This window comes from Thamnophis sirtalis, unplaced genomic scaffold (genome assembly GCF_051295495.1).
Source record: "Thamnophis sirtalis isolate CommonGarterSnake01/CBP01778 unplaced genomic scaffold, rThaSir2_p1.2 scaffold_3, whole genome shotgun sequence".
Lineage (NCBI taxonomy): Eukaryota > Metazoa > Chordata > Lepidosauria > Squamata > Natricidae > Thamnophis > Thamnophis sirtalis.
The window spans coordinates 8,529,208-8,551,550 of record NW_028261383.1 but is presented as its reverse complement, the minus strand read 5'-3'; the positions used below and the strand labels follow the sequence as shown (position 1 = coordinate 8,551,550).

The following is a 22,343-nucleotide window of genomic DNA, read 5'->3' as shown; positions in this document are numbered from 1 at the left end:
GGCATTAAATACAGCTTATTTATCCAGATCTAGGAGGACATTTAATGGTGGTAAAAACTTGGAAACCCCCATGATAAAGGCTTGGCAGGTACTTATTTTCTATTCTGACTGTATTCTGCATTCTAAATAAAAAAATTAAATTACACTTCAACTTTCCATTGCTCTCACTTCATTGCTAATTTCTTTTCCAATTTCTTTTTACAAGCTTTTTGGTAAAAATATTTTCCTCCATCTCTTTCTTCTATGATTCATTTTTTAAACAAGCAGGACCATTACCATGTCAAACACTAAAAAGTGTGCTGTGTATATTAAGTTATCTATTCTTTGGCTAAGAATCCCTTTGATTCTTTTTCCTTGGCTCAAAACTTTCAGTAGAATCACAGATAACAAAAGATCTCATCAAGCAGCAGCAGCATATGGAGAAGAAGCCAAGAAGGCTAGGTTTGGGTGATAAGATGAAGGGCTAGCCTCGGAAAACTCTAGAAGCAGCAACATTCCATAATTATTCTACAAATGTTCAAAAAAATTGAAAGGAGTTGGTACCAGAGATCATCTTCCACAGTGAAGATCTGGGTTCTTTTCTCCATGCATGTGACCCATCTTCACCTCAGTGCAGAGTTTCATAAGCACAGCCTATTAGCAGACAAAGGCTTCCTTACTCATCCTCAAAGTGAGCAAAGATTTTTTTTTGCCTATGTGCCCATTAACCTGTACACCAGTTGTTTATGGCCTTGTTTCTGTGTAGGGCACCTGATTTCATTTTGGCCTCATTGGCAGAATTCCTTCTGTGTGGTTGTGCACACCATCCCTTTCCTTTTGGGTTTTAATTTTGGACCTCATTAGTTTGCACTGGAGATATCCTTTGCCATACTTCTCTTTGGTTTTCAAAACTCTACAGTAACAATTATGAAAGGAATAGATGAAGGACATCCTTCACCATCCTTATTTTCCAAGCCATTCTTGGTCCTTCTACGAAGATGTTTATCCTCAGTAGAGATCCTTCATGCCAGCTCAGATGGAGGAGTCTTACCAAAGACTCCTCCATCTTTATGCCCATTTTTATGTCCTGTGTAACATTGTCCATTTTCTCTTCCATTTCAGCTTCATCCTTTCCTTCAAACTTCTCAGTTTTATAATAATTCCATCGATGGGGTATATTTGGGTGAGAATGGAGAGCTGGTAGCAGACCTGGACATTGTGAACATGGTGGTTTTCTCCAATAAGTCTCTTAGCAAAGGGACAGTTGGGAGCCTAGAAAGAGTGGGATCTTTGGATTTCAAGTTGATGATGAACCAGGATGCGATTGCAGAGATGGAAATGACAAACAAGGTGGAGAAAAGACTTTACTCTGGTTTTTTTTAAAGCATTTACCAAGAGGATTGCAGAGTTGGGGCAGGAATAGACCTGGAATGTCACCTCTGTTCTCCTAGATGGGAAACTTAATTTTTGGTTGGTTGTTCAGGAGTCTAGGAGAAAAATATCCTGAACAATTCCAGTTAACAGTGTGTCAGTTTTCTGCAAGAAAGCTACAGTTAAATAATGGGACAAAATGGTTGATTGGGACAAAGCAGAAAGCTATTCAACTTTCTTTTCAGTAGGTACACATTGAGAACTTAAAATAAAGTTGTAGTGGGAGATGAATTAGACGAGAAGATAATTAGCCAAACAGCCAAATCAGTTTGATCAGCTTAAAGATTCTTAGAATCTTCAAATTTAGCTAAACCTTGAACTGAAAATGTCTAAACTTTTCCTTTTACCTTCTTTAGGAAAGACAATAAATTATGCTGTGAATGTTATTTTTCCTTTCTTTCTGGCCAGCCCCTGCCTCCTTCCAGGTGTGTGGAAAGCTGCCTTGCTGGATTCATGAAGGTGGCTCAGGAAGGGAAGCCCATCTGCTGCTACCATTGTCGTCCTTGTGCAGAAGGAACCATCTCCATCACGGATGGTGGGTGACAGCAGGAGAAAGAGGAAGGCTTTGGGAAGGATACTGAGACTTTCTATGAACATACATTTTGGAAGGCTTAACCAGAATGGGTCCCACCTCTTTGAGTGTTGATCAAGATATACATTTGTGTAATAGTGAATTATAAGAACAGATCTTTGAGATTAATCTGGTATTTGATTTTTTTTTTTTGAAGGATTGATCAGATTCTGGCAGGTGTCCATGTCTGATGGGTATTTTGGGCAGCCACAGTTTCAGGTTGCAACCACCTGCTTTTAATCAAAGGATTTACATTTTTTTTCCTGAAAGTGTGTCATAGGGTGTCTTGGCTGTGCTCTTCATTCTACTTTATGAGAGCTGAAGGGGCTGGGCATCCTTACATAATAATCCTTTGACTGCTCTATCTATTCAGATGGTTAGCCTGAGCAGCCTTTTGGCTCAGCCTCAAGTGACTCCTCTTTGTATTTCTTGAGGCTGACATTCCCCAGTTCCGCTGGAGGCTCCTCTTTAAAGTCATTGTCTGAGTCCTCACACATTAGAGTAGAGTAGAGGAGAGTAGGGGAGGGGAGGGGAGAGGAGAGGAGAGGAGAAGTGAGGTGAGGAGAGGTGAGGTGAGGAGAGGAGAGCGGGAAATCATAAGTTGGGACTGAATCAAACTTCTTCCTTGACTTTCGGGAAGATGGCCCTCTTTCTGGTTATATAAACAGAGGAATGCATTTAGATGTCCCCACTCTGTATCTAACTCATCTTCAAAGGGAACGCCACCTAACATTTCTTTCTCCATGGCAAAAGTAGTGTCCATCCACTTCAGCTGTCATAAGCTGCACTAAGCAATCCTTCACATGTACTTCACTCCATTGTAGGCAGGATGTCTTTGGTGCCTTAAAGCACAGACAAAAAGCTGGGCTCAATTTTCAAGAGGTTCAGCAGTGGAATGGTGGAATGGTGGAACTGCCTTCTTTCTTTGAATCTCCCCTCCCTCCCTTCTTCTTTCTCAACAAGTTCATTGAGGAAATGGTGACAATAAAAAAGTAATATTATGACCTTCTAGATGAAGGGAAATGAAGAAACATTTTGCCTTCATCTTTACATATCTCTATATCTATTCACACCAAACAATGCATTTGATTAAAGGACATATTAAAGGGAGATGCTACTCTTGCTCTTTTTCAGATGCAGAAAAATGTACCAAATGTCCAGATGATCAACATCCAAACATCAAGCGAGTTCACTGTATCCCCAAGATGAAAAGTTATCTTTCTTATAAGGAAAATATGGGGATTATCCTGACTTCCATTGCCTTGTTTCTCTCTTTAACCACAGGCTTTGGCTTGGGGATCTTCACTAAATTCATGGAAACCCCAATTGTCAAAGCCAACAACCGGGACCTCTCCTACATCCTCCTGGTCTCCCTCCTGCTTTCCATCTTGACCACCTTCCTGTTCATTGGCCGGCCAAGGAGGGTGACCTGCCTCTTCCGACAAACAGCCTTCAGCATTGTTTTCTCCATTGCCATTTCTTCCATCTTGGCCAAAACGATCACAGTGGTGTTAGCTTTCTTAGCCACAAAACCAGGAAATAAAGTGCAGAGATGGCTGGGGAAGAGCTTGGCCAACTCCATTGTCCTTTCTTGTTCTGGTCTCCAAGCTGTAATTTGCATCATCTGGTTGGGCACTTTCCCCCCATTCTCTGACTCTGACATGCACTCCCAACCTAGAGAGATCATCCTTCAATGCAATGAAGGTTCTGTCACCATGTTTTATGTTGCCCTTGGGTACATGGGCTTCCTCTCTGCTGTCTGCTTCACGGTGGCTTTTCTGGCCAGGAACCTACCTGGGGCCTTCAACGAAGCCAAGCTAATCTCATTCAGCATGCTGGTCTTCTGCAGTGTCTGGGTGTCCTTCGTGCCTGCCTACCTGAGCACCAAGGGGAAGTACACAGTGGCTGTTCAGGTCTTCTCCATCTTGGCCTCCAGTGCTGGATTGCTTGGCTGCATTTTCATCCCTAAATGCTACATTATTACTTTTAGGCCACATCTGAACACCAAAGAACATTTGATGTCAAAATAAAATTGAAAAAAATGACTGTAACAAATGTATTATTTTATTTTTTTAAAAAACTCCATCCAGTCCTTCAACCATGTTAGTGTTACTGCTTGTGATTATAACTCCCAATCTAGTAATGCTAAGCCTCCATAGAACTTTGGGTATAATATTGAGTTGGCACGGGGCGGACAGATACAACTGTGTATCGTCTGCATACTGATGGTATTTTATCCCGTGCCGTCGAATGATCTCACCCAGCGGCTTCATGTAGATGTTAAACAGGAGGGGGGACAGGACCGAACCCTGCGGCACCCCATAATTCAGAGGTGTAGGGGTCGATCTCTGCCCTCTGACCAACACCGACTGCGACCTGTCCGAGAGGTAAGAGGAGAACCACCGTAGAACAGTGCCTCCCACCCCCACCTCCCGCAGTCATCGCAGAAGGATACCATGGTCGATGGTATCGAAGGCCGCTGAGAGGTCAAGGAGCACTAGGACGGAGGCATGACCTCCATCCCTGGCTCTCCAGAGATCATCGGTCAGTGCGACCAAAGCGGTTTCCGTGCTGTAGCCAGGCCTAAATCCCGACTGGAAGGGATCTAGATAATCGGTTTCCTCCAAGGACCGCCGGAGCTGAAAGGCCACCACTTTCTCAACAACCTTCCCCACGAAGGGGAGGTTGTAGACTGGACAATAGTTGTTTAAAACGGCTGGATCCAAAGATGGCTTCTTCAGAAGGGGTCTCACCGCCGCCGCCTTTAAAGCGGGGGGAAAGAACCCCTCCCGAAGGGAGGCGGTAACAACCACCTGGATCCAGCCCCGTGTCACCTCTCTGCTGTTAGCAACCAGCCAGGAGGGGCACGGGTCCAGCACACATGTGGAGGCACTTCCGGCTCCCATGGCCTTGTCCATATCCTCAGGGGTAACAGCTTGAAAATCAATCCAGTGATGTCCATCCAGATTCTCCCCTGGTGCCTCGGCTGGCTCTGCGCAATTGGAGTCCAGGTCCGTCTGAAGCCGAGCAACTTTATCCGCGAGAAATTGGACGTAGTCCTCAGCTCTGCCTTGCAAAGGATCGCTCGTATCCCTCTTGTTTAGGAGGGAACTGGTTATCCTGAACAAGGCGGCTGGGCGCGACTCAGCGGAAGCTATCAGAGAGGCAATGTTTGTTCTTTTTGTCATCCTGATTGCCCGAAGGTAGACTCTGATGCTGGATGTTAAAAGCGCTCGGTCTGACTCAGACTTACTGGATCTCCATCATTGCTCTCAGCGTCTCTTTTGGCGCTTCATCTCCCGGAGTTTCTCAGTAAACCAAGGAGCCCTCCTGGATCCACTGCCTTGGATCGGCCGTAAAGTTAAGAGCCTCTGCCGCTGCTGAATTCCAGGCAGCAACCAGAGTCTCCGCCGGACTGCGGGCGAGGGTATCAGGAACAACACCAAGCTCCATCTGAAAGCCCAAAGGGTCCATAAGGCGCCTGGGGTAGAACCACCTAATCGGTTCCTCCTCCCTACAGTGGAGGTTTGGTCTCTGAAAGTCAAGCCTCAGTAGGTAGTGGTCTGACCATGACAGGGGTAAGATCTCGCTACCCCTCAAACCAAGATCACAACTCCACAGCTCCGAGAGGAATACGAGGTCGAGCGTGTGACCCGCCGAGTGAGTCGGGCCCCGAATTACTTGGGTCAAGCCCATGGCTGTCATGGAAGCCATGAACTCCTGCGCTCCATCAGAGTGTTCACCGAGCGAAGGCAAATTGAAATCCCCCAGAACCATAAACCTGGGGAACTCAATTGCCAGCTCAGCTACTGACTCGAGGAGTGAGGGGAGGGCTGCTGCAATGCTGTTGGGAGGCAGGTACGTTAACAGCAAGCCCACTTGACCCTTCAGGTCCAACTTCACCAGCAACGACTCACACCCGACAAGCTCCGGAGCAGGGATCCTACGAGGTACTAGAGACTCTCGGATAACAATAGCCACACCCCCACCCCTTCCTTGAGGTCGCGGCTGATGAAGCACCTGAAAACTCTCTGGGCACATCTCTATGAGGGGGACTCCTCCCTCCGGGCCCAGCCAGGTTTCAGTAATACATGCCAGGTCTGCCCTCTCGTCTAAAATTAGGTCCTGGACGAGAGGAGCCTTGTGAACTACAGACCTGGCATTTAGCGACAGCAGCCTGAGACCAGGGTCCTGATTACTCATGCCATCTGGCCTTGGAGTGGAACTCATAGGACTGGAAGGAGGGATCTCTGTAACGTAGCGAGCCCTCCTTCCCCGGTAATGGCCAGCCCTAAAGTCCCCGCCATATCTGCCCCTCCCTGTTAAGACCATAATGCTCCGGCCCACTCCCGTGTCCGTAGTCCCTCCACCCACCCCCATAGCCCCCACATTTCCCGACAGGCCCTTCGAATCAGTCATCCTGAGATTGGAATAGGCCCAGATCCCCCCAACGCTTCTGCGAAGCACTCAGTGTGGGGCAACCTGGTTCCCATCCCAATCTCGCTTACACACCCAAACACTCACTCACTCACACCCCCACAAAAATTTTAAAATACAACAATATAATATAAAAGGGAATTACACAAGTTAAAAAGTTAAAAGTGGGATCATTCGCTTACAATCATACACATCCACACTACTTACAAAGAAAAATTGCGCAGGTATAAAAGGTGATAAATTAAGCGAACAAATCCGTACATAGAGACATAAAATCCATAGAGCAACAGCACAATAAACCGGTCAAGGCCGGCATGATATGAAGGATCTAAAATGGCCTCTTTCTCTAAAGGTCTAGTATAGGAGGAATAATAGTCGAAATGGCTAGGGTAAAGTTTCTGAGGTAATAGTGGACAATGATAGCCACGGTAATAGACGCAGTCTGGGGAGAGAGATGCAGAACTAAAAGTCCAGCGGGCTAAGTCCATAAAGATGAAACGTAATTGGAGGGGCCAGCTAGGGTAGATGATAAGAATGGTAAACAGAGAAGCCACCCCCCAGCCACAAAGGAGGGCAAACCGCGGGGGCCTTGCACACCCAATAAGATGGAAAGACGGCTGTTGTAGATTGAAAGGCACTGGATGTGGGGAAGGTTCAGGAGGGCCATAATGGCGGCTACAAACTAGCCGCTCGATCACCCTAGGCCCTAGCCCACCCATCCAGGCTAGCCACCTCTTCACCCGGTCCACACTGACAAAACAGACCACACGGCTAAGCCGGGGCGTTTTCAGGGTGGCTTCAGCGAGCCAATAGGACAGCAAGCCAGCAGCAGCCAACATAAGCATAGCAGTGATTAAGATAGTCAGGGCGACAGTCATAGCAGTCATAGCGAGGGCAAAGCTCCCCAAGCAAACGGGGGGGGCGGTGTCCTCCAAAGAACCCAGCCACAGCATTCTCCCAGTTGCATCAGCCAATCATGGTCTAACAAGCCAACAGCATGCCCGCGATGGTCGTGGTCACCAAGCCAGAATGGCAGTCGCGAGGAGACCAAACCCCCTCTGCAGGTAGGCCACGGCGTCCTCCAAAGCTGGATGGATGGGTGGGACTGCCAGCATGGCAGTGGAAGATTGGACCATGTGATGGACTTGTGGGTGTGGGGGCAAGATCATGAACTTTAACCTGGGTGGGGAAAATACAGAAGCTTCAGATTCGGGTTTCTCCCAGATGTGCCAACATGGCTTTTTTAAAATAAAATGGAACTTTGAGCAATACTTTGCCTTGGACTCTGATTTAATTTTGGATGCTATTTGGAATGTGGACACGAAGACCATAGAGGCTTCTTTGGGGATGGATGGATGGAAGGAAGAAAAAATCAGATTTTAAACTGGTTCCCTCTAAAGCTCAATTCCTTTGCACCACCAGAAAATCTTCAGAGCTCCCTGTGGTCAGGGCCAAGCTGAGATGCACACCCAGTTTGTGAAAACTACTACAGAAATGCTTGGAGAAACCTGGATGCCATCAACACTAAAGCGGTGAATATGGCTGATTAAGTCAGGTTATGAGTCTGTGCAGCCAAGGAAAGAAGATTCCTTTCTAATCCAGGTTAAGGAGAATACACACTTACATTATGGTTAACAGAGTTTCGGCTCACTTGGCTTCATTCTACTGGGCACCCAGAACTGTCAACCATCCAGTAAGCCCTTCAAATGATGCCCTTGCATGGGCTCCTCCATGGGGCCTTGCAAAGGGGGACTGAGGAGGTTCCACAAATACCAGGCTTGACTGATGCTAACCAAATCCAAACCTTATCCTCCGATAGGCATTGAAAGCCAGTTAACCTCTGAAGAGGCATGCAGGAAACTCTGGCCCTGCCTTGCCCTTCTCTTCTGGGCAGGAGCAGCACTTGGGTGAGCTTCACATGACCTTGAAAGTCCAGGTGAATCACCCTCACTGCTGGATTTTGGGATGGATTCTGGCAAAAGAGCTGATCTGGGGGTTCCCTGCCCCATTTCTCCCTCACTTTTCCCAGGGCACCAGGACAGCTCTCCTCACCTGCCTTGCAAGGGCAGAAAGACACCATGCTTTGGGGTGTCCCATTTTCCAAAGAAGGAGGAAGAGGCACTGGCTGCCCCATGGGGATCCTTGCAGGAGTGGCCCTGTCCAACCACCCAGGGCCTCAATAAACTACTAGTTCCCCCTTTAGGGCCAAGGTGAACATCTCAATGTGCCTCCTTCCAGATAAGAAACACAATCCCTCAACAACCTACCCAGATAAACCAGAAACACAGTGACTTCCAACTGCACCTTCAAAGCACTTGGAGGTCTGGGGGGGAGGGGCTATACAAAGCCTCAGAGAAGGGAACATCAAAGTGCCCCCCTCACAAAACACACCCACTGAAAATGAAGGGGCACCACCAGGTCCCCAAAAAAGGTTTCTAGGTAGGCATGGCAAGAAATCAGGTCACACCATCCACCACACTGTGGGCACTGCAACCATATTGGCTGCAGATCTGAATGCTCATTTGTTTATTCAATAAATTAAGAAACACTAAAATATGAAGATCTCTATGTTTTCAATGAATATGGAAAGACAACACCGAGACAGAGTACAAAGTAAAAACAAGTTAAATGTATGTCTACTCTGTAACTTTCTCCCTATTTACTCAAGAATATAGTTAATAAACTGTCATAATATAGTCCATACTCTTGTCACTTTCCTATTTCATAGTCAGTTTTTAGTCTGGACTAAAGTTACAGAGTCAGGACTGTAACTTTGTTGCTTGTAATCTTACGATTTCTATCGATATTGATTGTTTCCTCATATTTGTACCCTATGACTCTCATTAAGTGCTGCACCTTACAATTCTTGATGAATGTATCTTGTTTTTTTATGTACCCTGAGAGATTATGCACCAAAGACAAATTCCTTGTGTGCCCAATCACACTTGGCCAATAAAGAATTCTATTCTATTCTATTCTATTCTATTCTATTCTATTCTATTCTATTCTAATCTAATCTACTTTACTCTATTCTATGGAAAAATTGTTATTTCTAGAAAAGAGGGAAATCAAATTTCATTACAGGCACAAATAATTTTAAAATCAGATTCAATTTAGAGTTTGTTTGTTTATTTTTGTTTGTTTATTTATTTATTTAAATAAATAAACTCTAAGTTGGATCTGATTTTAAAATGTGCCTGTAGTAATACATGAAGATTGAATAGAAAACAAGATCCCACAATGCTCTACTCTTAATATTAGATAGACATGAGGTTTAAAGGTACTGATTGATTGATTGCTTGAGCATAGAAGACAGGTAGAACTGGTGTCTAAGTGTCAAGAACCTAATGTTGCACCAAACCCAATAGCCCTGGGTGACCTTCCCCAGAGTATCTGGAGATAGGAGACCATGCTAAAGTTATGCCAACCTGATACCAAACATCAGTTTCCTTGATGTTGAATGATCTTCCTCCAGCATCACTTCTGGGACATGTCCTGACAAGAAGGACCACAACCACTGCAGAAGAGGGGCCCCCAGTGGTGTGCCTGTGGTTTTCCCTTTGTTCCAGCAACACCTGTGTACACAGATGCCCAAAAGAACATCAGGATCTCTGCTTCTCATTGTAATTATCTCCATCATGTTTCTTTGAGAACTCTTCTGCTACTCCTCCAGTGACTGCCCTCGATGTAAACATCAGAGTGGAGGAATATGCAAAGGATCTTGCATCTGAAATGGATAAAACCCTTCCATGTGGCACAAGGTTTGGAACAGGCAGGGAATATTCTCTTGAACATACATTTCTCTCCTTTCCAGGAATAACTCAGTTTCTCTCTGTCTCAAACAGGAAAGCCACTGAGGCTTCCTTCTTGTGAAAGTGCCCTTTCCCCCCTTCTAGTTCTCTCCATTCTTTATGTTTCCAAACAGAAAGAGGGTTGATTTAGCCCTATGGTTTATGTATCTCCTACTTCTGAAGCTGCTGATTGCACAGCCGGTCGCTGGGAGTCATAGAATGAGGTGCCTGCGAAGTTTGGAGCATCACAATGGAAAGAGACAAGTCAGCTTTTACAAGCCAGGAGACCATCTCATTAGTGTAATCACCTCTGCATCAAAAATAGTCAGTAGGACATTTGCTTTCAACATGGCTCCTCATAATCAGACTAACTGGTAAGTCATTCTGTGTGATGGAGTTTCATTTCCTCCATTTGCAGTTCTAACACTCTTTTTCTTTCCTTCTTATTTAACTTGCTCTATAGTGCAGGTTCTGTCCAATTTCTTGAATCATTTTGATTTCCATGGCTTCTCTCTTTTGTCTTACACTATAAGACTCAAATCCAAAGATATGACAGAAAGTCAAACTGAAAAAAGTCCAAATTATTTTTCTCTCCTCATCCCATCCTGAATTAATGACTTGAATACTGACTTTTATTTCAAGTAGTAATTGTTGTAGATCCTCCTGCCCAGCTCAGTTCTGTATTTTTATAACTGCTCTTTGGTATTGGAGTCTAGAGGATGACTTGTTTTTAAAACGGCCTTTTTTGTTCAATTATGTAAAATCCTGTTCATTGTATGATGATTCTGATGAAAATTAGTACCACCACAAATAATGCCATATTTGTGATTCTTACCCTAGTGGAAAACTATCTCCATTCCATATTTCAAACATTCGTTAAAATTAAATATTAATGGATGACTGTCCTTTATATCTAGCTTTGAATGAAGTGTAATAAGACTGAATGGGATAGCATAGAAAAACAGAAATAAATGTTTAAAATTGTTTTTATTAATGGTAATAATGATAACTTGCACAGTTTTCTTGCACTAGGAAAATTGCTGATATGAGTAGACTCCTACACTTCATTTTTGCCATTCAAATTATCAACAAGAATCCCCAGCTCCTTCAAAATCTCACACTTGGCTACAACATCCATGACAACCATTTGGACACAATTGGCACTTCAGATGCACTGATGGACATTCTCTCTGTTGGAGAAGCCAATGTTCCCAATTACAACTGTGGAAGGAAGGACAATATTTTGACTGTTCTTGATGCAGCTCACCAAGACTTCTCCATCCAGTTGTCAACATTAGTTGGCACTTACAAAGTCTCACAGGTTTCTATGTGTGTTTCTCTATCTGGTAGTATGAATGGGATGGTAGTCAGTGAGCAATAGATCCAACCATATCTTCTCTATGGAAATCAAGAGCTGCCATTGTAGGTGTCATGGTTGGGGATTGAGATACACAGTGGGGAAGGGACTAGGATCAAAGCAGCCATATCCTTTGGTATCTATTGCTTTGATGGCTTCTGAAGCACAGTTGTGAAGGTGAGGAATTCCTCTGTGTCCAGTGAAAGGGTCTTCTGTACAATGGGAAAGTGCAGCAGTGACCGGAAGCTAATATTTTATACATAAACTTATCCAAAACAATAATACTTATATGGTGAACAAATCCCACATTTGTCAAAAGAGTCAATGAATTATTTTACTGTTGACAAAACCTACAGCATATGTCCTATCTAATCATAGTGACCACTAGCATTAATTGCCCACTTTTTTAAACAATGACAATCATTTTAGCCAACATGTCAAAGTGTTTCCTTGAAGAAATAAAAAAAGGCTTTAGGAAGAGTGACACTATTATTGATAATTGTTTTTTCTTGAACCTTCAAATTCATATGAATGTAGGTACGTATATATGTCAGTCAGTCAACCTATCAGTCAGGAGAAGCAACAGGTTGCTGTCCTTATGGATCTCAGTGCTGTATCCAACATGTACATTGAAATATTATGGAGGAAACTGCCCTTAAAGTGAAACCCAAATTTTGCACCTGATCAAAACCTTCTCCACAAGTGCTTGTTTAAGGATGAGTTTTGGGCTTAGCAGGGACATGACAAGTAGGATGGATATTTATCAAGGGGTAAGAGAAAAGAGCATAATTAAGCCCTGGTTTTTTGTTCTGAACAGTAACAACATGAGGACTAATGAAGAATCCTTGAGAACAGATAGTTAAAATGTTAAATACCAATTGTAAAACCTGATTATATACTAATAATATGACAGTATTGCCCTACTTGCAAACTAGTTTGTGTAGGCTGTTTAGAAGATTTGGTTACTACTTTTATAATGATTTTGTGATTTTTATTACTGGTAAATCAGTTTCAATTCCTGGGTTGGTATTTTTTTTAATTTTTTTTTAGAAAATGACATGATAGCCTTAAACCACTATTCCATGGTGAGCCAACAGAAAAACCTTAGCTCTCCAGCTTCCTTAATCCTAATTACTAAATTCTAGAAGCTAAGGTTACCCTCCACCCAACACACTCTAACATGGAGCTGACATTATCAGATGTCACTACTATAACAAATAAAATGACAGCACCTGAGAAGTATCTTGATGGTGGATAAAAGGACTTCGGCATCTGCCTCCAGGACTGAATCAGGATTTATACAATTTGTTCTTGTCTATAATCAGGACATATAATTCATGGTGTAAACTTAAAGCTATCAAAACTGATGGGCTCCAAACATTGTGTCTGTAACAACAAGCAAAATTTCAATTAAAGAGCTCTTAGATTGTACAAGTAATAAAGTACATAAGAAATGGTGTTCTCCCTGTCTCTTGTACAACTGGAAAACAAGCTGAAAAGATTGCTTCACAAAGAACCTGGGATATCAAAACAGAGAAAGATACAACCATCCTCAATAAGTTTGGCACACTGAAATGGATGAACCGAGAAACAATAGAGAAATATATAGAACTGTAGATGAATCTATGTAAATTTAGAAGCGATATAAGATTGATATGTACTGGTATGATGATATAACAAAGTTGATAATTGTAAGATGTTATGGAGGGGAAAAAAACAATAAAAATCTGTTAAAAAAAAACAAACAGAAATGGATGAGCCACTACAAACATATCTTCCAAATTGCCAATTATTTGAACACAAAAATGAATAGGCATTTTGGGGTGTTATTTACTCAAGTGAGATTTGAGCAGTTTGACACAACAGTTAAATACGGAAGATTAAATCTAATAATGAACATAGATAACATATTAAATCTATTATTTCAAAGTCAATTGTTTAAGAAAAAGAGAGTGCTCAGTGTTTAGGAACAAACATTATGGCAATGACCTATTGAGATTCATATGTTAAGACAGCATATTTCCCATATGGTTGGAATTTTTTTAAAAAATGTGAAAAAGAAAATTCAGTTCAAACCTGCAAATTTGGGTTTGATTGGAACACATTGTAGGGGTGATGCAGAAATATGATTTGCATATTCTTATTTGGTTTTACTTAATATATTTTTAATTCAATGATTACATTCAGCCATGTTAATGTTTTGCATTTTATGTCTTTTATCTCGAGATGGCATATGTAATAACAATAAACTATTCTAATATGTTCAGAAGAACCTAATTGATTTATTAAAAGCTAATATTTTGGATGATAGAACCTCAATTATAACATTGAGTTAATTACTTTTTCAGATGACTTATGGAATTGTTTCAGAGGCTCTGAGTGATAAAAGGCAATTCCCTTTTTTCCACCGGATGCTCCCCAAAGAAGGGATCCAGCAATCATCCAACTGCTTCTCCATTTCAGATAGACCCTGATTGGGCTTCTTGTTTTAGACACAGGGAAGGGAGAGAATTTTATTAGAACTTTTACTCCTAAGCTTGTCAAGAATGGAATTTGTGTTGTTGTATCACAACTGTTATTAACAACTGGACATTCAGGACCCCTCAGGGATGCCATCTCTAAGTGGAGGCAGGTCAATGTCTTTGTTCATCTCGTGGAATATACTTCCCTTTTGGAGAGATTTTTTCTTTTCCATTCAGCACTTGAAGGTTTGCCAGGACCCATTGAAGGAAATGTCTGGATCACCACAACCTTGGTGATATTGTCAGTGGTTAGACTTGGCAGACTTTACAAACATGTCCATAGTATTTGGAACTTTAATTTTCAGGAGGAAAAATGTCCAAAAAGTGATTCCTTTGAACCCGATCTCTTTGTGAAACACCAATGGATAGATCAGTCTTTTCACTGTTCTTTTTCAAATAACGTTTTTTCTCTCAAAGGCCAGAGAAGATGCACTGAGAAAGCACCACTGGAGGCCCAAGACAAAAGAAATGGGATACAGATCTCAAATCAACTCTTTCTTCACAGTGTCATTAAAACTCTGGTCCATGCCTTGAATGATGAATATTCCTCCAGATGCAGGAGGGAAAGGAAGGAAGACAAAGAGATCTTCGTGGCAGCAAGGTTGCAGCCATGGCAGGTAAGGGGTTAATCTGTTAAATTATCATACCATACTTCTCTATTTTAACTGGGTTCCTAATCATCAGTTCCAAAAATGTTTAATACTTTGCTCAAATCAAGTTATGTTACTAGCATTCCCACAATCTATTAAGGAAGTGTAATGACATGTGGGAATGAGCTTGGCTGATCAGGCAAAGATGCTTCCTATGGAATGATCAGATAAGGGAGCAGAGAAAGAAACTGAGAAAGGATCCTACCTAACTTTTCAGGCTGCAAAGAGATTTGTATTTGCAGAATTGGGAGATTCTGTTAATGTAGCCTTACCATAAAGTAGGATTAGTTCATCCTCTTTTGTTTCCCATCTGCTCTCCTTGGGAGAAAATTGCTCTGGCAACTATCTTCTTGGCAAATCCATTCTTTCTGGTAATTATCCTGGTATTTTGAATGAGTGAATAATCCTTTAATTAGGTTTTTGTTGTCTTTTTCCAATTTATCTTTTACCTGCTTTAAAATGTTCCCTATAATTGACAAATTTAATCGATGATTTAATTGGTCAATATATAGTTTGTTAATATATGATTACAAATTTTGCTGAACCTTTGTTTTACCCTTTTAAAGATAGTAGTAATAGATGTCATCTAAACTAAGATGTTTGCAAGTTAGAAACCTGTAGAAAAAAGATTCAAATGTGAAATGATTATTTGGGATAAGAAATAAAGATTTCTGCTGTTAAAACTCATGGATGTTTCCATTCTAGTTCCATCCCTTTCTAGAGAAGAATGAGTTTTACAATCTTTCTCAAACAAAAATGTACTTAGATCAAAATGGAGATGTAGCAGCAGACCTGAACATTATAAGCTGGTTGGTTTTCCTCAATAAGGATCCCATTCAAAAACAACTGGGGAGTTTTGAACGGCATAAATTTATTATCAACCAAGATTCTCTTTCACAGCTAAAGTTGCTCAACAAGGTGGGGAAAATATTGCTGAACTTTCTCTATTTCCAAAGCCTTAGCACCAATATCAAATTGACCAAGCCTAGTCACCAAGGTGGATGACCTTCCCTGAGCATGGAATGGGGAGAGTAGAAGGCATACACTTTCCTTAGATACCTAGGGAGGCTTCAGTACTATTCCCAAAGGTATTCTTCAGATCCTGTAAAATGGAGCCCTGTTTTATTCTGATTCAGCCATGTCCAACATGGGATGCTGGGGGACTACTTTAAGACACAGATCTTGGGCCCAGATCATGTCCCCTCAATAATCTAGTATCTCCATAAAACTGGTGACAGAGTCCCTCAAGTGCTTTGGATTGTAGTTCTTTAGATTTGTTTTCTTGTTTCTTACCTATAAGTACTGTAGCAAAGAAGAAGGCAATTCTGTTGACTAGTGCCCAAGTTCAGTTTTGGACTGAATTCAATGAAAATGAATCAAGAGTGGATAGGAATCTTTTGGTCCCAGTAAGAAATAAGGTCTGGCATCAGAATTCAGCTTGTCTTGGTTGGAGATAGCATCTCCTGAAAGGAATTCTACGTAGTCTGTGAGTTTTTCAAGCATACTGGCCAGAGTTATCCATGGCTCACTTTCACTCCACTGGGATAGTGCAATAGGCCTTCTGCTCCTAAGGAGGAGGTCCAAGGCACTGAATTCATAATCATAATCACGGATTCAAAGTGAGATCAAACCTGACTCAGAAAACCAAAACACTCATATGTGATTCTTATATCAAAGAAAAGCCCTTTCTGATACTTGAAGAGATACAGTTTGAAAGAAAATGCTATTTAAATTTTCCCTTTGAATTGTAAGAGGGCACTTCATTTGAAAACAGAAAGAACCTAGTTCTGGATTGCTTGCTGGGCCTTAAAAATATCCCTTTTCTATACTTGGCTCATAATCATGTTGTATTTGCTGCAACAAAAGGTGCCTGACTGTTTGAGGGACATGTTCTCACCATCTCACCTCCATCTGGAAACTATTCGCCAATGTAGCAGTCAAATACATTGAACAGATTAATATACAAATAAAAAAGAACAAGATTTAAGGTAGATAGCCCTAATCTTTAAGGAATTTTCCCTTTATCTCTTAACTGGGAGATTGTTTTGGATTACTTTCAAAGGAGGATAGCTTTGAAATATTTAATTTAATTTAGAAGAAACCTTTCCAGAATATACTGCTCAGAGGTTTTTTTTTCCTTCATCATAATTTTAATCTATTTTAAAAACTGCACTGGAATTAAAATTAAAAAAAAAATAGGATTAGTTTTATACTAACACTGAATACCAATAGACCATCATACTTTAAAATCGTGGCTATATGAAGAATAAAGGAATGCAAGTTAATACAGTCATGATGTGGAAGCCAGTGGTTGTAATGTACAACTAATGCCATCACTCCAGACTTTATTAAATAAAAAAGTCATTTTTATAATATATTGCTAGAAACAGAAGGGAGGAACTATATGGAGAATCTGTGAGTAGTTGTATTTCCTTGAACTGTTTGAAACTTGTTAAAGATTTCATGCTTTCCATTGTGAAGCTCAGAAACTCCTTGTCTAATATTCAGGTTGACTACAATTTTCCATGGATGATGCATCCTAACCCATTTTTTTTGGCATTCCTTGTTTTTCTTCTTAGTCTTTGCCTCAGTCCAAATGTGGGGAAAATTGTCAACCTGGATTTGTGAAACGGGCTCGGGAAGGAGAGCCAGTTTGCTGCTACGACTGTGTTCCTTGTCCAGAGGGGTCCATCTCCATTCAGGAAGGTGGGTGACACCAGAAGAAATGACACTGGATAGAATCAGAGCATTTCAATCAATATGCTTTTAATGGGGTTCTTTGTTCTCAACAATTTGTTCCATAATGGGAGGAATAAGAACAAGATCTTGAAGAGTGAGGTAAGAAGAGCTAGAAAGACATGGTAGATTGAACAAGGTTGCTTCTTCCAGAGTAAATCTCTCCTCTACTTGTTACTTTGGAAGTCTCCTTCAAATATTACCTTTGTTAGGAACATCTGAATTCATTGAACCTTGAAGAATGGTTTCAGGTCAATGGTTCCTGCTCACCCAAACAAACCCTACAGGCCAATTGGTACAATAATCAACCAACTAATCAGACATTGGTTTGTTTTTTTTTTTTTTAAAAAAAAAGATAGATCCACATAAGCTGGACATGGAAGAGCCATAGATGGAGAGAGGATTGGTTCAAGTAACAAGAGAAATTCAAACAGGGAACTCAGCATAAAATCCATTGAGACCATAGGACTAGGAAGTTAAACTAAATTTACTATAATGTGAAATAAAATCTGCCTCTTTCCTCTCCAGTGCTCTAATTTTCCATGTTATAATTTAAGAGGTAAAATTCAAATATTATTTGTAGGCCAATTATACAGTCCCAGGTTCAGCATATCCACCAACCATGGAGTCCTTGGTAGGATTGTTGTTGGGCCTCCCCACTTCTTCAACTCTTTCCAATTTTCTCAGTGGTTAAATAAATTACAATTACAACATGAAAAAAATAGGAATAAAATTGTGTTTCTGAAAGGGAAAAAAAGTTTTACACACACTGTTGAATCAGTGTGGAATTAGGAATCAGATCTAACATGAAGGAGGGAAAAAAGAGAATTAATTAAAAAAACCAATCTACACAATATCCATGGATACTGCTGTGGAGCTCGTTCACTCTTTAAAATTGTTATCAAATCTAGAATGGAAATATGCTTCTTCTCCTTCTCACTATTAGAAATTAAATGCCTGGCAGAGACAGATAAAGGACTTAATTTATCTTCTTAAATTATTTCAGGAATTAATAACTTTGTTTAAATAAAAATATTTATTTGTTATTTATCAAATTTAGATGTCCACTCATTAGACTACACAATGAAAATTAAAAAAAACTTTGCAAAAAAAAGAAGACTTGCAAATGTTACGTATGATAAAACTAGCACATAGGATCCTGTTACTATGAGATTCCCAAGTCTTTTGAACGAAAGCCTCAAGGGTTGCAGCTAATCTCACCTTGGAATTAGTTTGTGGGTCCAGCCCACACCTGGAATTGTTTGACCAGGATAATTTGAGGCAAAAATATCACTGAGAGGGAACTGGAGTTCCTAAGTTTATTTCTGCACAGAAAGTAAAGATGGATGCTTGGATCAAGTCCAAATGCTGATCTTCCACAAATTGTTTTCATAGTTTTATGAAATATGTATTATTTACTGGGGCTTTCCCTTTTCTCAGCATCAGTTGTCCTCCAAAGAAGGTATTCCATGAAAAGCAAATGGACATAATATTAAAGAAATATTGGTATTTATTTTCCTCAGATGTCAAAAAATGCAGCAAATGTCCAGATGATAAATATAGAAATGAGAAACGAATCCAATGTATCCCCAAAGTTATAACCATCCTGTAGAACATCTGGGCATCGTCCTGGTCTCCTTTGCTCTCATCTTGTTCTTAACCACAGGGTTCATTTTAATCATATTCCTTAAATACATAGAGACTCCTATTGTCAAAGCAAATAACCGGGACCTTTCCTACATCCTCCTGGTCTCCCTACTGTTTTGCTTCCTGTCTTCTTTTCTATTTGTTGGCCAACCAAGCAAAGCCACCTGCCTTCTCCGACAAACCATGTTCAGCATTGTCTTCTCAGTAGCTGTGTCTTCTGTATTGGCCAAAACAATCACAGTGATACTGGCATTCTTGGCCACAAAACCAGGAAATAGGGTGAAAAGATGGTTAGGGAAGAGCTTGCCCAACTCCATCATTCTTTTTGGTTCTGCTGTCCAACTGTTCATCTGTGTCATGTGGTTGGGAGTTTCTCCCCCATTCCCTGACACTGACCTGCACTCCTAGCCTGGGCAGATCATCCTTCAATGCAATGAAGGTTCGGTCATCATGTTTTATGTTGTGCTTGGCTACATGAGTTTCCTTGCTGCCATTTGCTTTATGGTGGCTTTCCTGGCCAGGAACCTGCCTGGGGCCTTCAATGAAGCCAAGCTGATCACCTTCAGCATGCTGGTCTTCTGCAGTGTCTGGGTCTCCTTTCTGCCCACCTACCAGAGCACTAAAGGAAAGTTCATGGTGGCCGTGCAGGTCTTCTCCATCTTGGCCTCCAGTGCTGGGCTTCTGGACTGCATCTTCTTCCCCAAGTGCTACATTATCCTCCTGAGATCAGATCTAAACACAAAGGAACATCTAATGATAAAAGTAGTGAACTGATAATAAAAGTGTTTCTTAGACTCAATACAATACAATAATAAAATAGCAGAGTTGGAAGGGACCTTGGAGGTCTTCTAGTCCAACCCCCTGCCTATGCAGGACACCCTATACCATTTCAGATAAATGGCTATCCAACAGCTTCTTAAAGACTTCCAGTGTTGGGGCATTCACAACTTCTGGAGGCAAGATATTCGACTGATTAATTTTTGATCCACTGATTAACTCATAACATTTATTTTTCATTGCAGTTATTATTGGACTTGTATTCTTTCTTTGCATCTGTTTGAGAATTAAGGTTATTTAAAACCAAAAGAAATAAAACATGTGAGGTGTGTAGGACTAATGTAATTAAAATCCAACATAGTCATCAAACAGTAAAATGAATTAATTAAAATTGATATGCAGCCTAGGAATGACAGGATAAGGAATAAGGTAATTGTATTAAGAAAAGACAGCTAAAGGAAGGAGACAAGATTCCCCAAAGAGAGGCAGAAGGAGTCTTTTGCCTTAGGTGGGATAAATATGGAAATCTAATTCTTTGTGAACATGCCTTCTTTCTCTCTATCAGTTGTTCTCTAAAGTAAGGGATGGAAATAGAGCTGGAGAGATCCTCCTTCAGTGCAATGAAGGCTCTGACCCAATGTTTTATGTTGTCCTCAGCTACATGGGTTTCCAAGGACAGTCAGATGACCCCGAGTTACAGCACTCTATATGACCTTTTTTAGTTTATCTGCTGGGGTTAGATGTCATCATAAGTCCTTGGGGCACCTCAGAATTCAATGACCTCAGTTGAGTCATCACTCTCCCAACACCCTTGCTGGACATGTCCCAAAAGGAATCAGTCCACTGGGAAAAGTATCTGTAAGGTTCAACACTCTCTATGAAGACTTGATCTAGGAAAGAAAGAAGGAAACAGCCCGAGACCAGCTTTGTCTCTTATCCACATGGTTCTCTGGTCCCCAAAAGGGAAGCTTTCAGTGCCATGAGAATGGGAAAATAATATATGGATGAAAATGGCAGGAGGGCATCCCTGAGGCTTCTCTATCCAGCATTAACTAGGGAGCTGTAAGTAGAGCCCGTCTTCTCCAGAAGCTGCCTAGAAGCCAACTGTCTTTGCCATATCCAATCAAAGGGAAAGGGCTGGAGGTTAGCATTCTGATATCTGGTGTGTGTGTGTGTGTGTGTGTGTGTGTGTGTGTGTGTGTGTGAGAGAGAGAGAGAGAGAGAGAGAGAGAGAGAGAGAGAAAGAGAGAGAGAGAGAGAGAGACGGAGAGAGAGAGATCATATGCATGTCAGGGTCAGGAGACTTCATTTTTTTTTAAAAAAAGTTTTTTTTATTTTTAAAACAGACAGACAAACAATACTTGAAACATAAAACCCTCATCAATTACCTATAGCATGTCGTTAGGTTACAAGCATTTGTGCATCACCACTTTCAATTGTATACAGTATAAGGTCACAGATTATCCATCAAGCATACATAGGCACTTTATTATCATTATACATCATATTGTTCAGTTATAATTGATATTACTTCATTTTAAACAACTATTCTAGAAATTAAGTTAACATATATACCAATATTCTATTGCATCTTTATTTGTTTATTTAATAATAATATATCTTTATAGAATCATCTATCTCATTATATTGTTTTCACAATATGGAAGGATTCTCCTACATTTTATATTTGTACATTACTACTTTCAGTTGTATATAAGATCACAAATTGTCCATTAAGTATACATAGGTACATTTTTATCATTGTTCATTATATGTTCAAGTATAATTGTTATTCCTTCATTTTGAATACAATATATACCAATATTCCATTACATCATTGTTAGTCCATTTAATAATAATATGACTTTATAATGTCACCTATCTTATTCTATTTATTCTTACAGTATGAAGAACTTCTCCAACATTTTTCATTTACATGTTTTTTTATATAGCCACTGATAAAACAAGTCTCATACCTTATAAAATTGTACATCTTCTTGTTCTCTAATTTCAAATGTCAATTTACTCATTTCAGCACATTCCATTATTTTTTGAATAACTTTCTCCTGCGTGGGTATTTTCTTATTTTTCCAATTTTTTGCAAATACAATTCTAGCTGCTGTTACAATCAGATATTTCAAATCTGTATTATATGTTTCTCGTATAATTCACAATAAAAAAATCTCTGGTTTAAGGTCTATGTGTTTTTGTGTCATTTTCTCCAACCATGTGTGGATTTTAGTCCAGTATCTTTTAGCTTCTATGCAAGCCCACCACATATGGTAATATAAGTCCGGTGACTGATGACATTTCCAACACTTTTCTTACTTGTTCCTGAACATTGTTGCTATTCTCGTTGGGGGGAGGTACCACCTGTAAAACATACAAGTTTTCCTTATATGCTATTGACATTGTTATTTTATAATTTTGAGACCATAATTTCTA

At 40.7% G+C, this 22,343-nt stretch overlaps 3 protein-coding genes across 3 annotated transcripts in view; 2 read left to right on the top strand and 1 right to left on the bottom strand.

The window, feature by feature from the left end:
- LOC148047101 (vomeronasal type-2 receptor 26-like) overlaps nucleotides 1–1,362 on the top strand; it is a 4,077-nt gene extending 2,715 nt beyond the window's left edge. The window contains exons 3-4 of the mRNA XM_087707748.1: nucleotides 1–88; nucleotides 1,102–1,362. The exon at nucleotides 1–88 is cut by the window's left edge and continues 716 nt beyond it. Of these exons, the coding sequence (XP_087563874.1) occupies nucleotides 1–88; nucleotides 1,102–1,362 (349 nt within the window). The remainder of the gene's footprint in view (nucleotides 89–1,101) is intronic.
- A 1,764-nt stretch (nucleotides 1,363–3,126) lies between these two features.
- LOC148047100 (vomeronasal type-2 receptor 26-like) lies at nucleotides 3,127–4,011 on the top strand. The gene has a single exon (XM_087707747.1). The coding sequence runs from the start codon at nucleotides 3,187–3,189 to the stop codon at nucleotides 4,009–4,011; it is 825 nt and encodes a 274-aa protein (XP_087563873.1). The 5' UTR covers nucleotides 3,127–3,186.
- Nucleotides 4,012–6,621: 2,610 nt separating this feature from the next.
- The window catches only part of LOC148047099 (vomeronasal type-2 receptor 26-like), a 132,943-nt gene continuing 117,221 nt past the window's right edge, over nucleotides 6,622–22,343 (bottom strand). Inside the window, exon 10 of the mRNA XM_087707746.1 lies at nucleotides 6,622–6,860. Coding sequence (XP_087563872.1) covers nucleotides 6,622–6,860 — 239 coding nt within the window. The remainder of the gene's footprint in view (nucleotides 6,861–22,343) is intronic.